Source organism: Lactuca virosa, chromosome 3 (assembly GCF_052849685.1).
Source record: "Lactuca virosa cultivar CGN04683 chromosome 3, Lactuca_virosa_CGN04683_v6, whole genome shotgun sequence".
NCBI lineage: Eukaryota > Viridiplantae > Streptophyta > Magnoliopsida > Asterales > Asteraceae > Lactuca > Lactuca virosa.
In genome coordinates, this window is record NC_136428.1 from 66,698,963 (window position 1) to 66,721,056 (window position 22,094).

The following is a 22,094-nucleotide window of genomic DNA, read 5'->3' on the forward strand; positions in this document are numbered from 1 at the left end:
ATTTTACTTGGTTTATTTAGTAACAAAAAACAAAATATAAGCATGAAAGAAATAAGGTCAATTTGAAAAGAACAAAAAAACCCATTTGTAGAAAAAATGGTCAAAATCAACATAACAAGAAATTAAGGAAGACTCTAAACTTTTTGTCAGTGTGTTTTTTTGTTTTGTAAATGTAATTTTGCATTGGGAGGAAGCAATCACAAAGAATGTTGTTTTATGCTTTGGATATAGATGAAAGTGAAGCCAAAGACACCTTTATCTTTTAGGAAACTATCGCACCAACATTATTTGACGAATTCATGAATTAGGTTATTGAAGCCACATATAAGAACACCTCATTAATGATTGTCCCAACTAGGATGCCAGGTGAGAAAAACTTGGAGAAACTAGTCATAAAGACTAAATGTGTACAAAAACAAGGACTTATTTTGCAACAAAAAAAAACATTAAGGACTAAATGTGTACATACTGAGCATCATATTACCCTAGTAACTCGTTTTTCCATGCATAATCTAGAGTAGCCAGTCATAAAACTCCTTTAAGAAACTTATTACTCTACAGTAGCCACTCATAAGGACTGAAATATATACAAAAACAACAAGTTCAAGGATGTATTTCACAACAAAAAATAATAAGGACTACATGTCTATAAAATGAAAAACTGTACTACCATATTAAGTCATCTTCCCTAAAACTTAAAACTCCTTTAAGAAACTTATGAATTAGGATTAGGGAACAAATTTACTAAGGGAATGGAATACAATTACCAGAAACCACATACATAAACACATCCACACATAGATCTATAACATCAAAAAAGAACAAAACTATAATGACATGTGTTAGCATAAGCATAAACATAAAAACAAGAACTAAAATATAATGATATGGAAAAAGAAACCCATAAATGAAACTCAACATCAACCTATAAAGATTGTTATAAAATGATCAAATAAATTTTCATATGAAATCTTTGGGTGTAATTACTTTGATTTTCATACAAAAATAAATATCTATTATAAATGAGAGATTAAAATGCCAAGAAATAAAAACTTAGCAAAAGGTATACTTTACTTGGGAAATAATATGAGATTATGTTTTCCAAAATTGGTTTCAACTATATACATGCCTTGAAAGGAAAAAAAGATGAAGCAGAATTGCATATCATTCTCTTTTTAAGCCCATATTTCTTAGAAACAGATAAAAGCATTTAAGTCCATATCAGTTAAAGATATCATAGATCCTCCACAAGAATAAAATAAATATTAGGAATACAGATTTCAAACCTTTATACCAACCATAATTCCACATGTGGGTTTAATATAAAAAACTCTAGAGAGAAGAACATAAATGGTGTGGTGGGTTGGCCCGATGCAGGTTAGGGTTTCTCGTGGGTCGTAATATTAGATGCCCTGGAGAAAAGAAAATTAGTGGTGAAATGTGATGTATTTAAATTAAGAAAGAGAAGATATGAAACATAAAAACAAAATCTAACATAATTACGAGAAAGTCTTCATCTTCAGCATGTCATTATTTTAATCTATAATTAATCAAAACTAAAAATCAAAATCATTAGCGGATCTTCCAACAAACAGTGGTGGTGGTGTGTGAGCATGCATATGTAGAGATAGATAGAGGTGGTATGATTTAGGTATGTATGGTAGTGATCTTCGCTATGGTATGATGATGTGTGTGCTTAGACAAAGAGAAATGATAAGTTGTGGTGGTGATGAGGATGAGAGGTAGTAGCGGTGGAGGTGTTGGTGGTGACGACTAGGGTTTCCAGAGACAAATATGGTTTTTAAAATTTGAATTTTTTAGATATGAGGAAGTGGTGTCCAATGAAGGACCATGATTGGAGTGACCTTAGCGTATCCGTGTAAGTCTACAATTTGTTTAGCAACGTGCACAATGCTATGTAATTGGTACATTTTAGATATTGGTTTGTGATTAGTTTAAACATATTCCCATGGATCACAGCCAAATTAATCTAGGTCATCCAAGTTATATCTAATGATTAATAATTCATCTCCTTGTTTTAAAGATTATGATCTTAAAATCCAATTTCTCACTATTATGTATGCATTACTTAATAATTGTGGGTGTATATATATATATATATATATATATATATATATATATATATATACACACACACACATGGTGAATTCAAATAAAAACGCAAAATTTCATGAGAACGGTGCTCCAAAACTTTGTCAACAATTACATTTTTTCTTCGTTACTTGATTGCTCAAAAACGGGTTTTTGAATGTCAAACTTATCATTGTTCATTATTTATAATCAAAATTTTAATTTATTTTGTATTTCTTTTATTTACAATATTGAAAATCACAATTTAAAATCTCATTTAAGTTTTTAACTTAACAAACAATCAATTTATTTAATATTTTATCGATTATAAATTATCTGATTAATATTAATTCTGGATTTTTAATACAATTATATACTTAAAAACATAAATGGAAGGATGGTTATTATTTACCATTACACTATATTATTGTATTTGAAAAATAAAAATATAATAAGAAAATATGCATAATCCTGATCTTACCTCCACCAATCTACTAATTTTCATGATATTCGTATTACCATGACTCATAAAAATTGTTATATACTCATCCGCAACATCAACAATAACTAAATTACTCATATGTTCCTACAAAACAAAACCTCGATTATTTTTATAAGTTCTTATATAGTTGTACAAACGTTAAAAGGAAAGTGAATGAAAAAGTATAAAACATAAATAAAGTTGTTATGATGTTAATAACCCTATTATACTAAAATTGATTGTTGTGCAATGTCAAAACTATTCATTAACTCATATGATTTGAGGAATCATGACTTTGTTCCCATCATTCTTTTTATACATCATTCGTGTTTAGACAGATGCTGGTATTTCGATTTAAAATGACGACTCTTATTCCTAGATAAGTAAAATAGTATCTTTTTTATACTAACAATTTTATTTTTGCACTTATGTCATAGAACCAATTAATAATTATTATTTGAAAATTATTTTGATATTTAATAATTAAAAAATAAATTAAAGAATTGTTGGGGTTTCAAATAAAGACAAAACACAAAAAATTACTTATATTATAATAGACGGTGCGAATATCCATACCTTGCACAAACTACGTAATAAAAATTCTAACAAATATATTATGTTGAAAAGAATTATGTTATTTACATTGACTATTAAATTATAATTGTTACACTAAATTGATTATTATAGAATTCAATAACCTCTACCGCATCTTGTGAGTGAATGTAAAACTCAATGCCAACAATGACACGAGTAACTCTATATATAAGGAAAAGAATTACATTTACAACCCCTCAAATAATAAATGATTATACAGTGAACACAAAATTTACATAAGGCTAATATCCCCCCTCAAGCGAAACTGGTGGAAGTCCGATACGGAGCATGTGGCGAAATTGCTCGAACTGGTGTCGAGGGGGACTCTTCGTGAAGATATCCGCAACCTGAAGCTTGGTCGGCACAAACATGGTGAGGAGTTTTCCCGATGTAACGAGTTCGCGAACAAAATGATAATCCAGATCAGTATGCTTGGCGCGCTTATGAGAAACTGGGTTCTGAGTGAGAAACAGAGCACTCTGGTTATCACACATAATGGTTGGACGGCCAGTTGGCAGGGCATGAAGCTCACGTAGCAAATGAGCGGTCCAGATTAGTTCGGCAACAATTTTGGCCATGGCTCGATATTCAGACTCACAACTGGAGCGAGAGACCGTCGGTTGCTTTTTGGCGCTCCAAGACACAAGATTACCCCCCAGGAAGATCGGGTACCCATACGTGGATCGACGAGTGTCGAGGCAACGGGCCCAATCAACATCAGAATACCCCACCAGGTTCGTGAGCTTGGGCCTGGAAAATATGAGTCCAAAGGACAGAGTGCCTTTGACGTATCGAATAAGACGTTTGACGGCATGATAGTGAAGAACCGTTGGAGCTTGCAAGAACTGACTGACTTGATTAACTGCATAGGAGATATCCGGTCGAGTGATGGTCAAATACTGAAGCGCCCCAACAAGAGACCAATAATGAGTGGGATCCGCATATAGCACCCCAGAAGCAACAAACGAGGTGTTGGTCGCAAGGGGCGTTGAAACCAGCTTAGAATCAAGAAGTCCAGCACGATCAACAATGGAGTGAGTAAAAAGGGGCCTTCCTAGTCCTTGAAGTTGTTAGAGTTCGGACTTATCAACTTGTGTAGTAATAGAAGTGATCTTCTTTACAGGTGCCTACCACCCCTAATTGAGCTCTCTCTTTATCATCTCGCGCCAGATGCAACAAAGGATGAGTCCTTTTTCCTTCTCGCGAACCATGGAAGCGCCTAGCACCCAGAGGAGTAAAGCTTCTTTGGGAAAACATGTTGCTCACGTGCGCGGGCATCTACTGATTCACTTGATGACTGATGCTCGGCCACTGCTGCTGCTACTACAGAGTATTCTTCTCCTTGGTTCCGGGATGTAGTTACATGTTCATGGTACTACTGTAGTCGACTTAATAGTGATGTACTTTTAATAGACTTTTGGCTACCTTGCTCTCCCAAAGGAGCTTTCTAGCTACTGATCTCCTCGACCATCTTCCTTCTGGTATAAAGGAAAGAGCTTCCCGAGAGCCCCTATGCAACCTTTCGGCGTCCGACCCGCGTTAGAGGGGAAGAAAAATGGAGAGAGAAAGAGCAGATGGATTCTATCCCCTATATCGAACACTCATTCCTATCTATTGATAGAAAGATCTTCGTCAAATACCGGACTAGCAACACTTTACTATAATAAATATATTATATATTATTATTAAAAATTATAGAAAATAGTTTATATAAACAAGTTTTTAGTCCACTTAATTTATTCATTATAAAATTATTGTAATTAATTAGTATTGTTAATGTTTAGATAGAGATTTTAATTTAATTTTATTATATTTGTTAATATTAATTAACTAATTTATAAGTATTATAAAAAAATCATGATTGTTTTATATGTATTCTGTAAAAAAAATACATCTTTTTTAATTCAAAATATATAAAATATAGGTCAAACATAACAATAAAATATAATAAATTCATTTGTTCACTATATTGTTATTTTTACATTTATTATCACTTTTTTAAATATAACAATATCATGTTCTCTAGATTTATGGATGCACTTTTCAAAAGAATTAGTTTTTATCATATAAAAAGATTTAGTGGTGCACCTTGTTGTATGCTTTTCTTCTCACTCGTTATATTGTGATCACTAATTAACTATGAATAATATCCAATAAAAAAATAGACAAAAAATAAAAACGTAACAAAATGTAATATATTCATTATTTCATTATATTGTTGTTTTTACATTTATTATAACTTTTTCAACTACTTTTGTCCTCACTTATTAAAATTTATATTAGAATATATATAAAATATATTGTAATAAAATTTGTCGAACCCACAATATTTATGTCATTTAGATTTTTGGATGTAGCTTTTAAAAGAATTAATTTTATCATACAAAAAGGTTTAGTGACAATTTGTTGTCCATTTGACTTCTCACCACTTGTATTGTAATCACTAATTAAATATAAATAATGTTCCAATACAAAAATGAAAAAATTCGTAACAATAAAAAATAAAAATTCGTTTATTTAATTATGTTGTTGTTTTTACATTTATTATAACTTTTTCAACCACTTTTTTGTTGACCTAATGACGTATTGAAATTTATGTTAGAATATTTATATAAAATATATTGTAATAAGATTTGTCAAACATACAATATTTATGGCATTTAAATTTATGGACGTAGTCTTTAAAAAAAATGATTTTATCATACAAAAAAATTTAGCGGCATAAATTTACATTCTCATTAGTATTAGTAATATTGTGATTACTAATTAACTATGAATAATTTTCCAATAAAAAATAAAAAAAATAACAATAAATATAATAAATTATTTATTTCATTATATTGTTGTTTTTACATTTATTATAACTTTTTCAACCACTTTTGTATCGACTTATTAAAATTTATATTACAATATATATATATATAATATATTACAATAAAATTTGTCAAACATAAAAATAATGAGTTGTAAGACAAGAAAACAAGCGGTGGATAGGGAATAAATTATTTAGTATTAGTAAACATTCTCATTAGTATTAGTAATATTGTGATTACTAATTAACTATGAATAATTTTCCAATAAAAAAATAAAAAAAATAACAATAAATATAATAAATTATTTATTTCATTATATTGTTGTTTTTACATTTATTATAACTTTTTCAACCACTTTTGTATCGACTTATTAAAATTTATATTACAATATATATATAAAAAATATATTACAATAAAATTTGTCAAACATAAAAATAATGAGTTGTAAGACAAGAAAACAAGCGGTGGATAGGGAATAAATTGCGTCAAAGGGGAAGAGGAGATTGAGTCCGGTTCACGCAAAATACACTCGTCCTTCTTCGTCTATCCTCTTTACTATTATATAAAGACTCCTTACTTTCCTTCTTACATACCTACACCCCACACACCTTTTCTCTTGTTCCCCAAATCTCTAAATAAAAACTAAAAACAAATGGAGTTTTCAACTATCCAAGAACCCTAACCTTAAAACAAAAAGATTTCACCCTTTTTCTACTATCTTTTTCAAAATCGCGAAATGGAAAAGCTCAATTCCGTCAACAATGGTGGCCTCCGATTACCTCCTGGGTTCAGGTTCTTCCCCACTGATGAAGAGCTTGTGGTGCACTTCTTGAAACGCAAGGTCCAATCTCGCCCTGTTGCTTCCCCCATCATTGCTGAAGCTGATGTTTGTAGGTCTGATCCATGGGATTTACCAGGTCCGTGACTCTTCTTTCTGAAAATTCAAAATAATTCTTTCAAATAAATGTAATGTGAGATGATAATGGGTTGTTTTCGTGTGTTTTAGGTGATCCGAAGCAAGAAAGGTACTTCTATAGCAACATGGAGATCAAATACCCAAATGGAAAACGATCCAATCGAGTCACTACATCTGGATACTGGAAGGCGACTGGTTTAGACAAGCAAATTGTTGATTCGAAGAACAAACAAATTGTTGGTTCGAAGAAAACTTTGGTGTTCTACCGAGGCAAAGCCCCAAACGGGTCTAAGACCAATTGGGTCATGCATGAGTACAAGCTTGCTAATCCTATCCAGGTAAGATCGAAAAAAATCGGCTTAATTTACGTTTTGTTTTCTGAAAATTCTGATAATTAACCTCATTTCGAATTCGAATTATGTCCAGGGCATGGAGAATTGGGTGATTTGCAGGATGTTTTTGAAGAAAAATGGAAGAAAAAGTGGTGAGAACGATGTGAGAGTTGAGGAAGCTGGACCAATTTTCTATGATTTCCTGGCTGGTATTCCAAGAACTGGCGATCTGAATTTGGAACCTGCTGCATCATCGTCTGGTTCAAGTGGGGTTACAAATGCTTCTCCCATGGCAGATGAAGGTGAAGAGAACAGTAAATACATGCGGGGAAATTAAGAATCTTGTTGCTGAGTTTACTTACAGTAGTATAACTAGTAATGTAAAGTTAGTTTTTTTTTACATCGGGAAGCTAGTTGAAGTATGTAATCGGAAGTTTATGATGATAATGAAAATGATGATGAAATTTCAGTTTTATGTTGTGTTCGTGTTCTTCAATCTAAACTTGAGAATCATACAAAAAAATTGTGGTTTAATGGAAGATTTTGCAGTTGAAGACAGGGTTCGTTTTGGGTAAAGAGGGGAGGGACGATTCCACCCACAAACAAACCCCAATTTCCTCATGTCAAGATTCCATCCGTGCATCTATTTTGAGAAGGAACATATACTACAAGAAAATATAAATTGGAAATGAAAGCAATGTGTTTTTAATTAATTTTTATATTAGGAAATGTTACATGATATAACTTATAAGTTTATAACTAAATAATAAAAAAAAATCTGTTACTAAATATAAATCTAAAAATCTAATTATAAAGAAGTTGATTTATATTTTAGACAAGTTAATCGTTAAAAATCTACAACAAAATATTTTTAGTTAATGCTTTGTGAATAGTGTGTTAATTAACTTATTATGTGTTTCTTTGTTTGTTTGTAGTTTTAATATTATATTGTTTGGTAGTGATATTTTGTTTCAACTATTTTGTTACGTTACAAAAGATTTTTTTATTTTAAGGTATTAAAAGTGTAATCTCTTTTTGGGATATTCTAATTCAGGTTTAATCATTTTTCATTTATTGATCATATAAAGTTTTTAAGCGATTAATTATGGGGGAGTGTGTCATTATCCTATTTGATAATTGCATAGTATAACTTTAGATCTATAGTTTTCTCATTTGATCCAACAAAGTCCTATTGACACCTACATCTCTCGTGCATTATCCCTAAATGCTTTCTAGCACTTCATTTGGCGTATTCATTATTTATTTAAGTAGATAAAAATATTAGTAATATAAGAAGTCAGAGTTCTCATCAAAACAAATGAGACCAATAATTGGTACAAGTCACTTGCACAAGAGATTCTTCATGATAAAATATTCTCTGCCATTGTAAATATCAAAGTTCTAAATAATATGAGACGCATCGTGGTGACAATGTTAAGCCTTAAGTTTTATGAGTTGTGACAAGTCATGACGTTTGTTAAGATGTCACTTAAGGCGGCAATTATGTGTGTGTATATATATATATATATATATATATATATATATATATATATATATATATTCTATTATTATTTATATTTATATGCATATATATGACTTAATATGATATTTTCTGGAGCCATGACATCAAGTACAAGCCCTGAAGCCATGACGTCAAGAACAAGCCTTGGAGCAATGACAAACTTTTTAGAACCATGATTAATATTGACACTCTAAAGGAGGTAGGGTTTATGTATTTACTAGATAGCGCAAAACACACGAGAGCGCTGAAGAGGTAGTTTTCAAACTATAAAACAATTACTCGGTTATGGTTGGTAGATGGATATTTTAGGTCTTAAATGTGTAAATCCACTATACTAATGGTAATGTTTATGATTTGGTTAATCCAATTTTTTTATACACTTAATCCCAACCTTATCAAACCATCAAAATAGATAATCGATTATGATTGATTGGTTGATTTTTCGTAGCATGAACATGCAAGGCCATTATTAAAACATTAATATGTGCGTTTTGATTTATTACAGTTTTAATATGTTATTACTTATAACCTAATCATACCACTTAACTCCCAAAACAAGATTAAGAAAATTACAAAGAATTTCATTATTGTCTTTCATGAACTTTTGACAATGTCATGTAACAAGGACAAATGGAAGATCCCACAACATCTACACTGAGTGTGAATGTTATATGTATTAGAGTTTTTGTTTTTGTACAAAATAACGTAAAACATCGTATGCATGAAAATTAAAAGAAAGAAGTTATTGATCCAGAAATTAAATAACTACCTTTTATGGAACATATTATAAAAAGTAAAAACTAGCAAAAAGCTAGAAAAACATTTATATTTCGATAACCAACACTAGGTTTTGTAACCAAGAAACTAAATTGACTTTTAGTGTTTGTTATTTTTACGAACAAACCAATTAAACGAATACATGATAATTCTATCATAAATGGAATCGCCAAGGTAATTTTGTAGCCAAAAACTACTCTACTCTCTTAACTCCAAAGTACTTGTTAACAAAGTACTGATATGGTGGTCATTAAAACATCATCCAACACTGATAGTTTCGTAAAACATACATGACTTGAAACAAATATTAAAGTCTTTACGAAAAGAATACTGCAAACCAACTCCATGATATATAGTTGTGTATCCCAACATGAGGCTAAACTCATTCTTCGACTAGATCCATTAAAATAAGGGAAATCTCTGATAAAGTCTCAATATTTTGGATTAGTTTACGGTTTAATCCCAATATTTATTTTTTGAACAGAAAAATCGTGATTTTTAATTTTATACGATAATCTGTCATTTTCTGTTAGAAAAAAATAATGACTATTTCGTTAATTTGAGTAAAATATAAAATAATTGAGACTTTTCTGTTCAAACAACAAAAGTTACAATTAAACCGTAAACTGACACAAAATATTGAAACTTTATCGGAGATTTCCCATTAAAATAACAAGCTCTTTTTCTTAGACCATATTAGTAATGGTACACTTGTAATTTCTCAACTTAATCACTAGACACTCACACTAATCAAATGCTTACAAATGTATAAGCTTTGAATGAACTTACTCCAACCTAAATATAACACCAAATGTAAACAAGGATAAATTTTTTGGTTTAGTAATCTGGATGACGTGGAAATACCATAACGACTTGGTTTTTGGAGACAAGGTATCACAAAGTTAATATGTTTTTCATAGCATAGTTGATTTTTCTTTTATGTGGTATACGAATAGAAACAAAAGGGTTAAGACTATTAGGTGTGGGCAACATGTTATTACATGTTATCACATCTAAATTGTCCACCTCATCATCCTAGTCACAATTTGGTGTTATAACATCAATGGTGGAAATGGACAACACCAAATAACATGAGATAACACATACTATTTTCTATTTCTTTTTTTATTTTTTTTGATGTTTTTAATTTCTATTATTCTAATTTGTTTTATTTTTTTATTTACTTCATATATTTCTAATTCGTTTTATTTTTTTAATATATGTCATATATTTATAAAAAAACATATAAATTAATAAAACATAATTTCATTAACTAGAAAATTAAAAATACCATACAAACTTAAAAAAAACATTACAAACTAAAAAAAAAACATTGAAAAAAAACACACGATAGTCCTAATAATTAAAAATAAAAACACCGACAAACTATTCTTCGCCAAAGTATTTGCTTTCGATCTTTGCTTTCATCCTCCGTATCACCTCCGCTCGTCTCGGTGGCAAATTTTCTTTGTTCGTCGTAAGAATCGCCAAATCCTTCGATATCCGATCTTCTTCGGCTTCTTGACGAAGGAATTCCAAATGCTCCCGTTGCAATTCATATCTTTTATTTGCGATTTCCGTATGCGCGTCGATTTTTTTTTTCATGTCCTCGTTGTCTCGAAGCCGACTTTCATTCTCCTCCGCATGTCGTTGAGCTCGCTTCGCTTTGTCGCGCCCCACCGGTCGTCGTGGCGGAGAGATTTCCTCGATGTCGTCAAACTCGTTCGGGATCTCATCGGTGTCCGCGTTGAGGTCGATGTTCGTGTGTTCGTCGGAAACGTCAACCGAACCCGAACCACGAGACCTCTTCGATTGTTGTTTCGATGATGTTGGCGTTTTCATCCATTTTGGATCTTTCCTCACTATCTCCCATATTTTTTCATACTCAAATACGTGCCCCATTTGCAAGTGATATTCCTCCCTCGCGGCTCTAAACACATCAAAATCATTGGCACCACTTTGACGTTGCGAAGAAATTTTGTTGTATATGGAATTGAATTTGGTGCACTTCCGGCTAATTTGAGTCCATTTTCCACTAAGCATATCATTATTGCGATATGTGTCACCCTTGTTCAAAATCGTGCGGAATTTGACGATTATGGCATCCCAAAAAGCAACTCTCTTCATCATGGTTGGTTGTTTTGAAGTACCGCACCAAGCCACCGCCAACGCATGCTCTTCCTCCGGTGTCCACCATGTTGGAGGTGCTTCTGTTTCATCCGTCCCGACAACAACCTCTTTCCCTTTCTTTTTTGGTCTCCCTTTTTTTCCCGATGCTCTCTAACTACCGCCAACTTGCGTCTCGACAACGGGTTCTTGCGTGGGTGTGGGTTGTGTGACGGTTTGGCGCATGGAACCGAATGTGTGAAAAAGGTTTTGTTGTATGTTTGCATTTTGTTGCATAAATGGTGAGGTAGGGAATTGTATTGGGGGTGAGGCGGTATTGAAAAAATTGCCGGAATATGGAATTTGTGGTGAGTTTTGGGAGTTTAGAAGGTTCATGTATTCCTCGTATCCCGCAAAACCTAATGGAGTGGATGTGTTTGTCTTCGGAGGAGGGGTATTCGAGTTTTGATCCATAGTGGGTATTTTGTTTTGAATGAAATAGAGATAGATATAGATAAATAGCGATAGAGAGGTTAGAGTAAAATGATATATATATATATATATATATATATATATATATATATATATATATATATATATATATATATATATATATATATATATATATAAAGTAAATTGAAGAAGTAAATTTTTTTTTTTTTACAATTCCACCGTATACAACAACGGTATTATTACCGTTTTTCAACGGAAAGAAATTGAAACGGTTAATTTGGAGTGTTAATTTGGCTCCATAACCCGTTAATTTCTATATCTTTGTAGTTGTTTTGGTTTCCTAGCATTTGGTTAATTTTTAATAAAAATAGGAGGATATTTAATTTCTCATATTACAGTTGTCCAAGAAAAAGTAAGTCTTTCGGTTTAAAGCTCTCGATCACGCTTCAATTAAGTTTCCTTAATTTTTAATAAAAGTAGGAGGATATTTAATTTCTCATATTACAGTTGTTCAAGAAAAAGTAAGTCTTTCGGTTTAAAGCTCTCGATCAAGCTTCAATTAAGTTTCCTTAATTAAAAATATATGAACTCAGGATACCTTATCATGATCGAACATGCATTTGGAAATGTTGTATACCATTAATGCTCGTTACGGAGTTGAACAGCTTTTCCTACGGTGAACCTACCCGCTTTTAAAGAATATTTATATGTTTATCGGCATCAAAATATATAAAATACCAAATTGGCAAATTATGGTTTTGTTGATTTTATAAAAACAATATATGACTTCTCAAAAAACAATCTTGGTACATTTATCTCGAGTATAAGCGTTAATATTGGTATCCTAAATCATTTAGGATGTATGAATTAACAAGCATGGTATGAATTAGTAAGATCATAAATAGTTTTCATGCTACAAATTGAATCATTATATACGCCAACTGATCGGTTCTTGAGTCTTAAATATTATAGGCCATCATCTACTAATGTTAATGCATACATTAAATTATATCAATTTTAATATGCTATTATTCATAACCTAATCAGTTTAACACCTATTGTGGAATTAAAAAAACTTATGATATTTTGTTCTCATCTATCTTGAACTTTTAACGGTGTTATGTAAAAATGGACTAATAGATGTACTCTTTTGACGATCGATATACCTCAAGTGGGAGTCTAACACCCATTATCATAGGGGATTTTGGGTTTTTTTAAACATATTGTGCAAATCATGTCATCATTCGTCATAGCAGGAACATATATAGTTTTATTTATTTATTTTGAAAGAGAGGAATATATAGAGTTTTCAGACTATAAACTAAAATAACAAAGTTATCTGGAGACATATGGGCTCTTCAAGTATTGAACATGCATGAATAGCATACTAACATATATATTTTATACTAGTTATAAAACTCATGTAGTACATGAGTTAATTTAAAAAAAAAAAGTTAAGTATAAAGGTCAAAATATTTGAGAACTTTGAATTTATAAGAAAATAAGAAAAATAATGAATTATTATAATGTAAATGTTTTTTATCTTTTAAATTTAAACAAATAATTTAAATAAAGAAAAGAAACTAATGAGCTTTAACTTTGTGAATTTTCAAATTAAAAAGCAAGTTTATTAATGAAATTAATATCAATTTATTGCTATATTTATTGCAATTATTACCTTAAAATATTATATAGAATTTAATAAAACAGAAAACTCATAAAATGACATGTGGAAAAAAACTAAATTCAAAATAACCACAAATAACATTTGGCAAATTGAATGAAAACGAGACAAGTAGCAAAAAAAAAACATTTATTTATTAGAGAGGATTTTGAGTTATTTTAAATTTAACTAATTACCAATTTATGAAATAATATAAAGAACGGCGTGATCAGCTATGTTAAAAAAATATTTCTAAATTATATTGGTTGATCGTCGCTTACTAGGATCATATTTAAAGGGAACTATTTTATAAAAATAGCAGAAAGACTAATGAAAAAAGCAAACAATGAAACAAAGAGGAAAAATAAAAACCTCAAATGATGAAGGTAAGAATTTAAGAGATTTAATTAATGAAACTAACTTGGCATATGAGTCGATCGAATGGGAAAAAAAATAAACTAGATTTTGTGGTGCTACCTCAAATGTAACCCCGTAGAGGCTTGTTTATGTACATTGTTTCACTAGCTTGTCACTAGTTTTTTTTCTTTATGTATTGTTTTCCATTCTAAAAAAAATAACGTAACAAATTCTTTATGTTTGTCGGGATTGGATGCCGTACCACAAGATATCAAAGAGATACATGAATCATTGAAGTCTTCAAAAAGATTCAAAGAAATAACAATGCAATATATAATGAACTTAGAACATACTCCCGGTTGCGATCACGGGATGAATTATCCACTCATAATTGGCGAAGATTCAGAAATAGAGTTATTGATGAACATGCTTCCAATGCTGAAGAAATTCTTCAATCTTGATGAATAAGGCTGAAGGAAGTGGTGTCACACTTCCTTATTTTGCCAGACTTCAATACCACACACAAGGAATGGTATACCATGAAAATAGGAGAGAGAGAGAGAGAGAGAGAGAGAGAGAGAGAGAGAGAGAGGAGCACTCCCTCATTTTTCCGCACAACCCAAACCGCATCGGAGGGGCGGTGTTCACTACGGTAAAACATGTCACATAAGCTCTTACCGCACTCCACTCCCTCTAGTCTAAGGATTTGATCTTGATAAAATATGGATTGGAAGTATTTAGGGAAGGATTTTCAACCGTTGGAGCCTATAAAAAGTAAGTCAAAACGTCTAGAGACCGTTGATAAATGATGAGGCAAACTTCCCTATTTTTAGGGCTTCTCAAATATGGAAAGTAGGGTAACTCATGACGGTGGCATCCTAGTATGTTGGATAATATGTTGCATACCATTTTTGCATGCTCTTTAAATTCTTTGTTTTACACGGAAAATGGATGAAAAACGTGGGGCGTCCTACGTAGTATCCTAGGATGTCAGAAGCCTATGGTTTTTACGTCAAATGTCTGTTTTCACCAAAAGCATTACAAAATCATTGGTTGTCCTGGAGAGGCATCTAGACTGCAGACTTCTAAGCTAATTTCGATGATAATGGTAGAACTAACATAAACTTAAAATACTAAAGTTGTAAATAATTATTCCTTCTTCCCACAATATAGCTATAATTAATTATGGTAAAAAATTAAATCAATTAATATTCCGTAAATTAAGCATATTAGTTTCACCCTATAACAATATCATATATCATCGTTATCTTCACCCACATAACACATACCTCTGTATCATCCATCACCATCATCTACACTCGTGTACCATTCAACCACATCAGGTTATCCTTTCATCGTCACAAGAACCAAATCAACCCCCCAAACAATCCCATCATATCTTGATGCCTTTGATTAGCACTTCCCGGGGAAGAAACAAATGTTTGAGCCAATATGGGTTGTTATTAGGTCAATGATGCAACTCGACAAAAGGTGCATGGGAGGAATTTCTTACCAGGTTTCAATTCTTCTCTAATGCTCTTGATTTCTTAATAACCAAAATGATTCTAATCATGCTTTATCTCTATGAGAAATCATCAACATGAGTGGGTTGATTCCAAATTTGATTATGTATAAGTCTCTGACTGGTTTGCTTTGTAACAATGAGGAAATCGGTAACACCTACCAAGTTGCTTGATGAAATGTATTTCAATGGAGTTTTCTATGATTCCCAAACCTACAACATAATTTTCGAATGTCTGATCAAGAATAAGAGGTGAAGAAAACATGAGACTTTTACTTGGATTAATTAAGAACGAACAACCTCTAACCCCTTTAGATTGTGCATCTGCCATCTCATATTTAGGCTCGGTTAGAAGCTATCATGGTTTGTAATTTTGGGCATCACAAATATTTTTTTAATAAATATGTTTTTGTTTAATTGTTTTACTTAATAAACAAACCAAAATACTTTTTAAGGGACCCATGGACTTCCTTGGCTTTTGGGGTTTCCAATAAGATGATTCTAATCGCACTAAGACTTATTTGATAAACTGTAATGAGATATGTGTCTGATCGGTTAATAAATCTCCCTGACCGAACCCTCAAAGAGGCCATCCGACCGAACCTAAATGTGGATTCTCGGACTACCGAACCTGGGCATAAGTAATGGTGTACCGAATTACTTGTACAAGACGAGTGGAGGTCGAACCTATCGAAAGCAAGGTACATCAAGTAGTAATGGGATCAAGACAAATGCACCTCGATATACACAATAACAAGTTGTAGCTTACCGTTAAAGTTAATCACGGTACTTAGGATCTATCAGACATGACTAATGAATTAACCTAAGTATAGTCTTTGGTACCTTCGACCTTTCTTGCATTAATGAAAATTAGACTTGGGCCTGCTCGGCTTGGAAAGGCGATGATTCCTAATGTAAGACGTATAAAGGACCATGAACAATTAGAGCAAAAGTACACAAACACAAATACTCTTTCTAAATTAATCGAACTAAAATCTCGATCATTGACTAATTTAACCATCGGAGCGTTCTCCCGGGACCCATTCCCGGTGAACTCCTGACTGGTTGTGTTATATTTCAGGTACGGAGTTTCGGGTTTCTTTGACCCCATTAGGTTCGGGACCTTCATTGAGACCGAAGACACTGAGATTCATCACGTGACGTCATCCATGGGACCACACAACAAATGGTCACTGGTAGCGATCTGATCGTCGACACCAGTCCGATTACAAGGATGTAAACTCTAAAATCTCTTACAGGAATGTCGCAAATAACAATGGTAGTAAGAAATAAAGATGTAGGAGGACCTTCTGTCCCATAAGTGCATGAAGGAAGTAAAGAAGAGTTCATGAATGAAATACAAGAGATGGAAGAATACGATAGGAAGAAAAGGAAAAACAAAAGAAAAATGTTGAGAAAGATCGGGAGTATGTGTCGGTTAGAACGTACAACTTTAGTGATTCTGAAAGCAGAACAGTAAAGGATTGGCAAACTCATGGAAAAGGTGAAAACGGGGAAAAAGCAAAGGATGGAACAAGAACGAAGGTAATAGAAAGCATTATGGAAGTTAAAGAATACAATAGAGCCTTCAAAAGCTTAAATTTTAGAAACCAATTTACAGATGATATTAACGAAACATCTACTCCAGTGGGGCTTAAGGGACCCAAAGTTAAACCATATGACGACACTGAAGATCCTAATGATCATGTTTCGAACTTCCAAGGGGCTATCAAGATGACCCCCATGGATCCTAACTATGGAGTCTCTACTTTGCGAGAACGTTAGATGGGTCGGCACGATACTGGCTGGCTAACTTGCTGACGAAGAGTATTGGTAGCCTTGAAGAGTTGTGTATGAAGTTTTGCAACAAATTTATACACCAGCGAAGATTCCAATAACGAGCACATGTCATATTCTCTTGTAGGCAGCAGAAAGGAGAATCAAATAAGGCATATTTCAAACGATTCAATGAGATAAGTAGGAAAGGAGTGGCAAAATGCTGAAAATATGATAAGGAAGGCAAATATGTTCCTTATATAAGAGGATGAATGTGTAGAAAAGGTTGGGATAGATAGAAGAGCGATGTCTTGAGCAGAGAAATGTGTCCTCCGATCTCATAATACCTTTTCGGGAGTATTCTATCGAATACAAAAAACGCGAAGGTTTGATCATAGAAGAAGAAGAGGAGTTGGAGACAGGTTCGTCCCATATAAATAAGAGACGTTTGAAGTACACCCTCAAAGGAATTTGGGAAAAGGAAATGGTGGAAACAACCAAAAAGATACCCTCGGGATCCTACCTAATATTGCGATTTCATAAAAAGTTAGGCCACACCACTGTCAACTGTGAAAGCCTAAAAAGAGAAAATGATAAGGAAAAAGAATTAAAGCGAAAAGAAATCCCAGTAAAAAAGAAATATGAAGTGGTCTATAATGAAGAAGTGATGATGAGCAGAGGAGAATGCAGTAGAATGTCGATAAAGAAGAGGAAATGGACTAGTATTGAACTCACAAACAGTAACACAATACCATCGAACCATCAAGGGACCGAACCTCTCATCATCTAAGGTTCAGTCGGTAAGACGTTGATTCACAAGATATATGTGGATAACAGAAGTTCCGTCAACATCATATACAAGAATTGCATGTCACGACTGTCGGAAGATGTCAAAGAGTTTGTTAAACCAGCGACATCGAGCGAGATAGGCTTCACGGTGCAATCAATGTGGCCGAAAGGGAAGATTTTGCTCCCCTTCACATTGGCATATTTTGAAAATGGTTTGAAGAAAACAATTATAAATGAGTTCCTCGTAATCAAGGCTCCTTCGCCATACAATATGTTCTTAAGAAGGACTAACTTATGGAAGTTGCAGGCAGTACCTTCCACGGTACATGGTTTGTTGAAGTTCCCAACCGAAGGAGGCACAGTCATGTTAAGGAGCATACCGTTAGTTCCACATGAAAGGAGTCGTGCCACACAACAAGTCGGGGAGCAAAAAGAAGCAAGTCCAGCTGCGGATGAAGAAAAAATTGTGATCAACCATAAACATGCTGAAGGGGAAATTCAAGTAGTCTCGGGACTGCTGAACCATCTCAGGATGGGGTTGAAAGGCCTTTTAAGAAGATATGTATACGTATTTGCATGGAAGCCTGAGGATATGATAGACATCCCAATATCTATAATTGAGCATCATTTGAATACCAACCCTGAACATGCACAAATTAAACAAAAGAAGTGGGGAATGGAAAAAGAAAGGAATGTAATAGTAAAAAATAGGTGGAGGACTTGGTAGAGGCTGGAGTTGTGAAGGCCACGTAGTTTCCTAAATGGATTGCAAATCATGTTTTGGTTAAGAAAAGCGATAGGATAATGTGAATGTGCATTGATTTCACGGACCTAAACAAGGTTTGCCCAAAAGACAGTTTCCCCCTGCCCGAAAAAGAATAAAATATAAAGTCATTAGGGGATACAAGTGGAAATATCTTTTGGATGCATACAAGGGATATCATCAGGTCCGGATGGCAAAGGAAGACAAAAATAAGACAACATTCCATACCGAAAAGGGAACTTTTTGTTATCGAAAGATGTCGTTCGAACTAAGAAATGTAGGGGCGACTTATCAGAGGTTGGTTGATCTAGTTTTTGAGAAGCAAATTGGAAGAAATGTTGAAGTATATGTAGATCACATGGTCATTAAGAGTAAAGAAGATCAAAATTTCCTCGAGGATGTGAAAGAAACATTGGTTCGGCTGCGGGAGACGAACATGAAGCTCAACCCAAAAAAGTGTGTGTTTGGGACCCAAAAGGGAAATTCTTAAGACATATCGTGACTACGTCCGGAATTGAATCCAAACAAGATAAGGTTCAGGATGTGATAAGTATGAAATCTCCAAAGTCAATAAAGGAGGTACAAAGTCTAAATGACAAGTTGGTTGCTATGGGGAGATATCTTTGGTGAAATTGGAAGAACAATCCTTACCTTTCTTTTAGTCCATGAAAAACCATGTGGGGAAGAATGATATCACATGGAAAAAGGAGGCCGAAGAAGCATTTGTAACGCTGAAAAAGCATTTACAAACCCTTCCGACATTAGGTAGTCATTTAGTGAATGAGCCATTAATTGTATATTGTATATCTCTCAACAAACAGATAAGCCAAAAGCGCAATGTTTATTGTGGAAGGAGACAAGAATCAAGTTCCACTTTATTTCGGTTGTTGGACACTTCAAGGGACAAAGTTAAACTACTCGCTAATAGAGAAATTGACACTATCTCTAGTCCAAACGGAGAGACAATTGCGAACGTATTTTTAAGCTCATCCCATTACAGTACTGACTGATCAACCGATAAGGCAAATCCTGATGTAACCAGAAAGGTCCGTACAAATAACCAAATAGGCAATAGAGCTGGGGGAGTACGATATCTCATACAAGCCTAGGGTAAGCATCAAAGCTCAGGCACTTGTAGACTTCTTGACTGTGATGCCTCAAGAAGAAAAAATGGATGTGCGTATTATAAAAGAGCCAAGTGACAGAACTACCTCCAAAGAAACCATGTTCAGTGGCCTATGTATATTATACACAGACGGAGCCTCTAGTCGAGACAGTTTGGGAGATGGAATCATTTTAATGATCCCTACATGGGAAAAAGTGACATACTCATTGCGCTTTAATTTCGAATGTTCAAAATTTGAGGTAGAGTATGAAGCGCTGATAGGAGGGTTACAATTAGCTCTTAGTATAAACATATCGAAAATAAACACGTTTGGAGATTCCATGTTAGTAGTCAACCAAATTAATGGAATGTATGAGGCTAAGGAAGAACACATCAATAAATATCTGGCTAAAGCACGAGAACTAGTCAAGTAGTTCAAAACATTTCACATTGTTGGGGTACAAAGTTTTCCTTGAATGACTTTGTAATGTTTGACTTTTGTAAAACCCACTTGCATGTAGAGTATTAGCCTTGTGACACATGAGAGATAGAGAGTGAGAGAGAGACATGTAAACACCTCTATATAAGGTGGGTTTAGTCCACTTGTAGAGGTGTGCTTGAGAGATGTAAAAGTGAGTGTGTAAGTGTGTGTTATTTATGTAGTTTAGATCTAGATCCTTTTTGTGTAACACCATATACAATCAATACATCTCTTGAACACCCAAATCACCATGTTCATTGTGCAAACTTTAATTCCGCATGCCAAACCATGTTCTTATGTCACTACAATTGGTATCAAAGCGGGTGTTCTTGATTGGATCAAGAATTGATCCTTGATGGCTATCTTGATTTGGTGATTCTTCATGTTCTTATTGATCTTCGTGTTTAGAAAGTTTTTTTGTTCTAGAAATCGATTTTTTCTAGATTTGATCCATAATTCGACTTTCTCTCTCTAGAATACTTGTTTGTACCACTTTCTCTCACTAGAATTTGGTTCATATTCACTTTCTCTCTCTAGAGATCTTCTTGATTTTCACTTTCTCTCTCTAGAAAACCCAAGTTCATATTGTTTGATTCGAAAGAAAAGAAGCAATTATGGAGAAATGGATGATACATAGTAAAGAAGTTCAAGGTGAATGCACTTTTGAATATCTTCTTTATAGCTTGACTGTTGGATTGAAAAGTGAATGTGATATCGTTGTAAATGGAGAAAAAAATGAAGTTGGAGAATTAATTAGTTGTCCAATTTATCAAACCAAAGATTTGTTTGATCGTTTGGTTACAACATATCAAAAGAGACGAAGAAATAGAAGAGATGGAGAAATCATAAAAGGAATTTCTCGTGCTGAATGCAAATATGGAAGCAATAAACTTGAATATTATGCAGATTATCGTGAAGCTCGGGATGGTGTTCTTGATGATGATGATGTTCAAGAAAAAGGAGTTCAAGTTGATTTTCATGATGAAAAAGTTTTTTGCTCGATTGGAGTTCAAACCGATGATATTTTGTGTTCTTGTGATTCGTTTGAAGGAATGATTCCTTATCGGAAGTCAGTGATCCAAGAAATTCACAAGTATCAAACTCCAAAAGATTTGATTCAAACTCAAGAAGTTGTAGAAAGTGGGTTTGTTCATGGAGTCAAGTCTTCAAGATGCAAAAAGATGAGAAAGAAAAAGAAGAAAAAGATCAATCGCAAAAACAAGCGGGTTTACTCAAATGTTGTGAAGCCGAAATCCGTGAAGCAAATTTGGGTTCCAAAGCAACAATCTTCAAATGTTGCATTGAATTTGAAGTCAAAACCCAAATGTGTTGGTGGTTCTTTTGAAGATGTTCTTGGATTGTTGAAGAACACGAAGAACGAGTTGTACATCAAGCAAAGTGGGTGGTACAATGTTCAAATTGGAGATTTTCTTGTTCCAACAAAAGAACCAAGATCTTCTAAATTCGATTCGTTTGTTGAAAATGGATCTCAATTCGTCAAAAGGTATCTCAAATTCTCAAATGGATTCCAAAACATCCATGATTTTGATTCG

The 22,094-nt window shown here is 33.2% G+C and overlaps 2 protein-coding genes across 2 annotated transcripts; one reads left to right on the plus strand and one right to left on the minus strand.

Moving 5' to 3' along the window:
• The first annotated feature begins 6,537 nt into the window (after positions 1–6,537).
• On the plus strand, positions 6,538–7,700 carry LOC145165878 (NAC domain-containing protein 83-like). The gene is made up of 3 exons (XM_079084793.1): positions 6,538–6,896; positions 6,986–7,233; positions 7,322–7,700. The coding sequence occupies exons 1-3, from the start codon at positions 6,716–6,718 to the stop codon at positions 7,562–7,564; spliced, it is 672 nt and encodes a 223-aa protein (XP_078940919.1). The 5' UTR covers positions 6,538–6,715; the 3' UTR covers positions 7,565–7,700.
• A 3,212-nt stretch (positions 7,701–10,912) lies between these two features.
• On the minus strand, positions 10,913–11,656 carry LOC145163614 (uncharacterized). Its single transcript, XM_079082430.1, has one exon. It carries the CDS (start codon positions 11,654–11,656, stop codon positions 10,913–10,915), a length of 744 nt encoding a protein of 247 aa, XP_078938556.1.
• Positions 11,657–22,094: the final 10,438 nt, after the last annotated feature.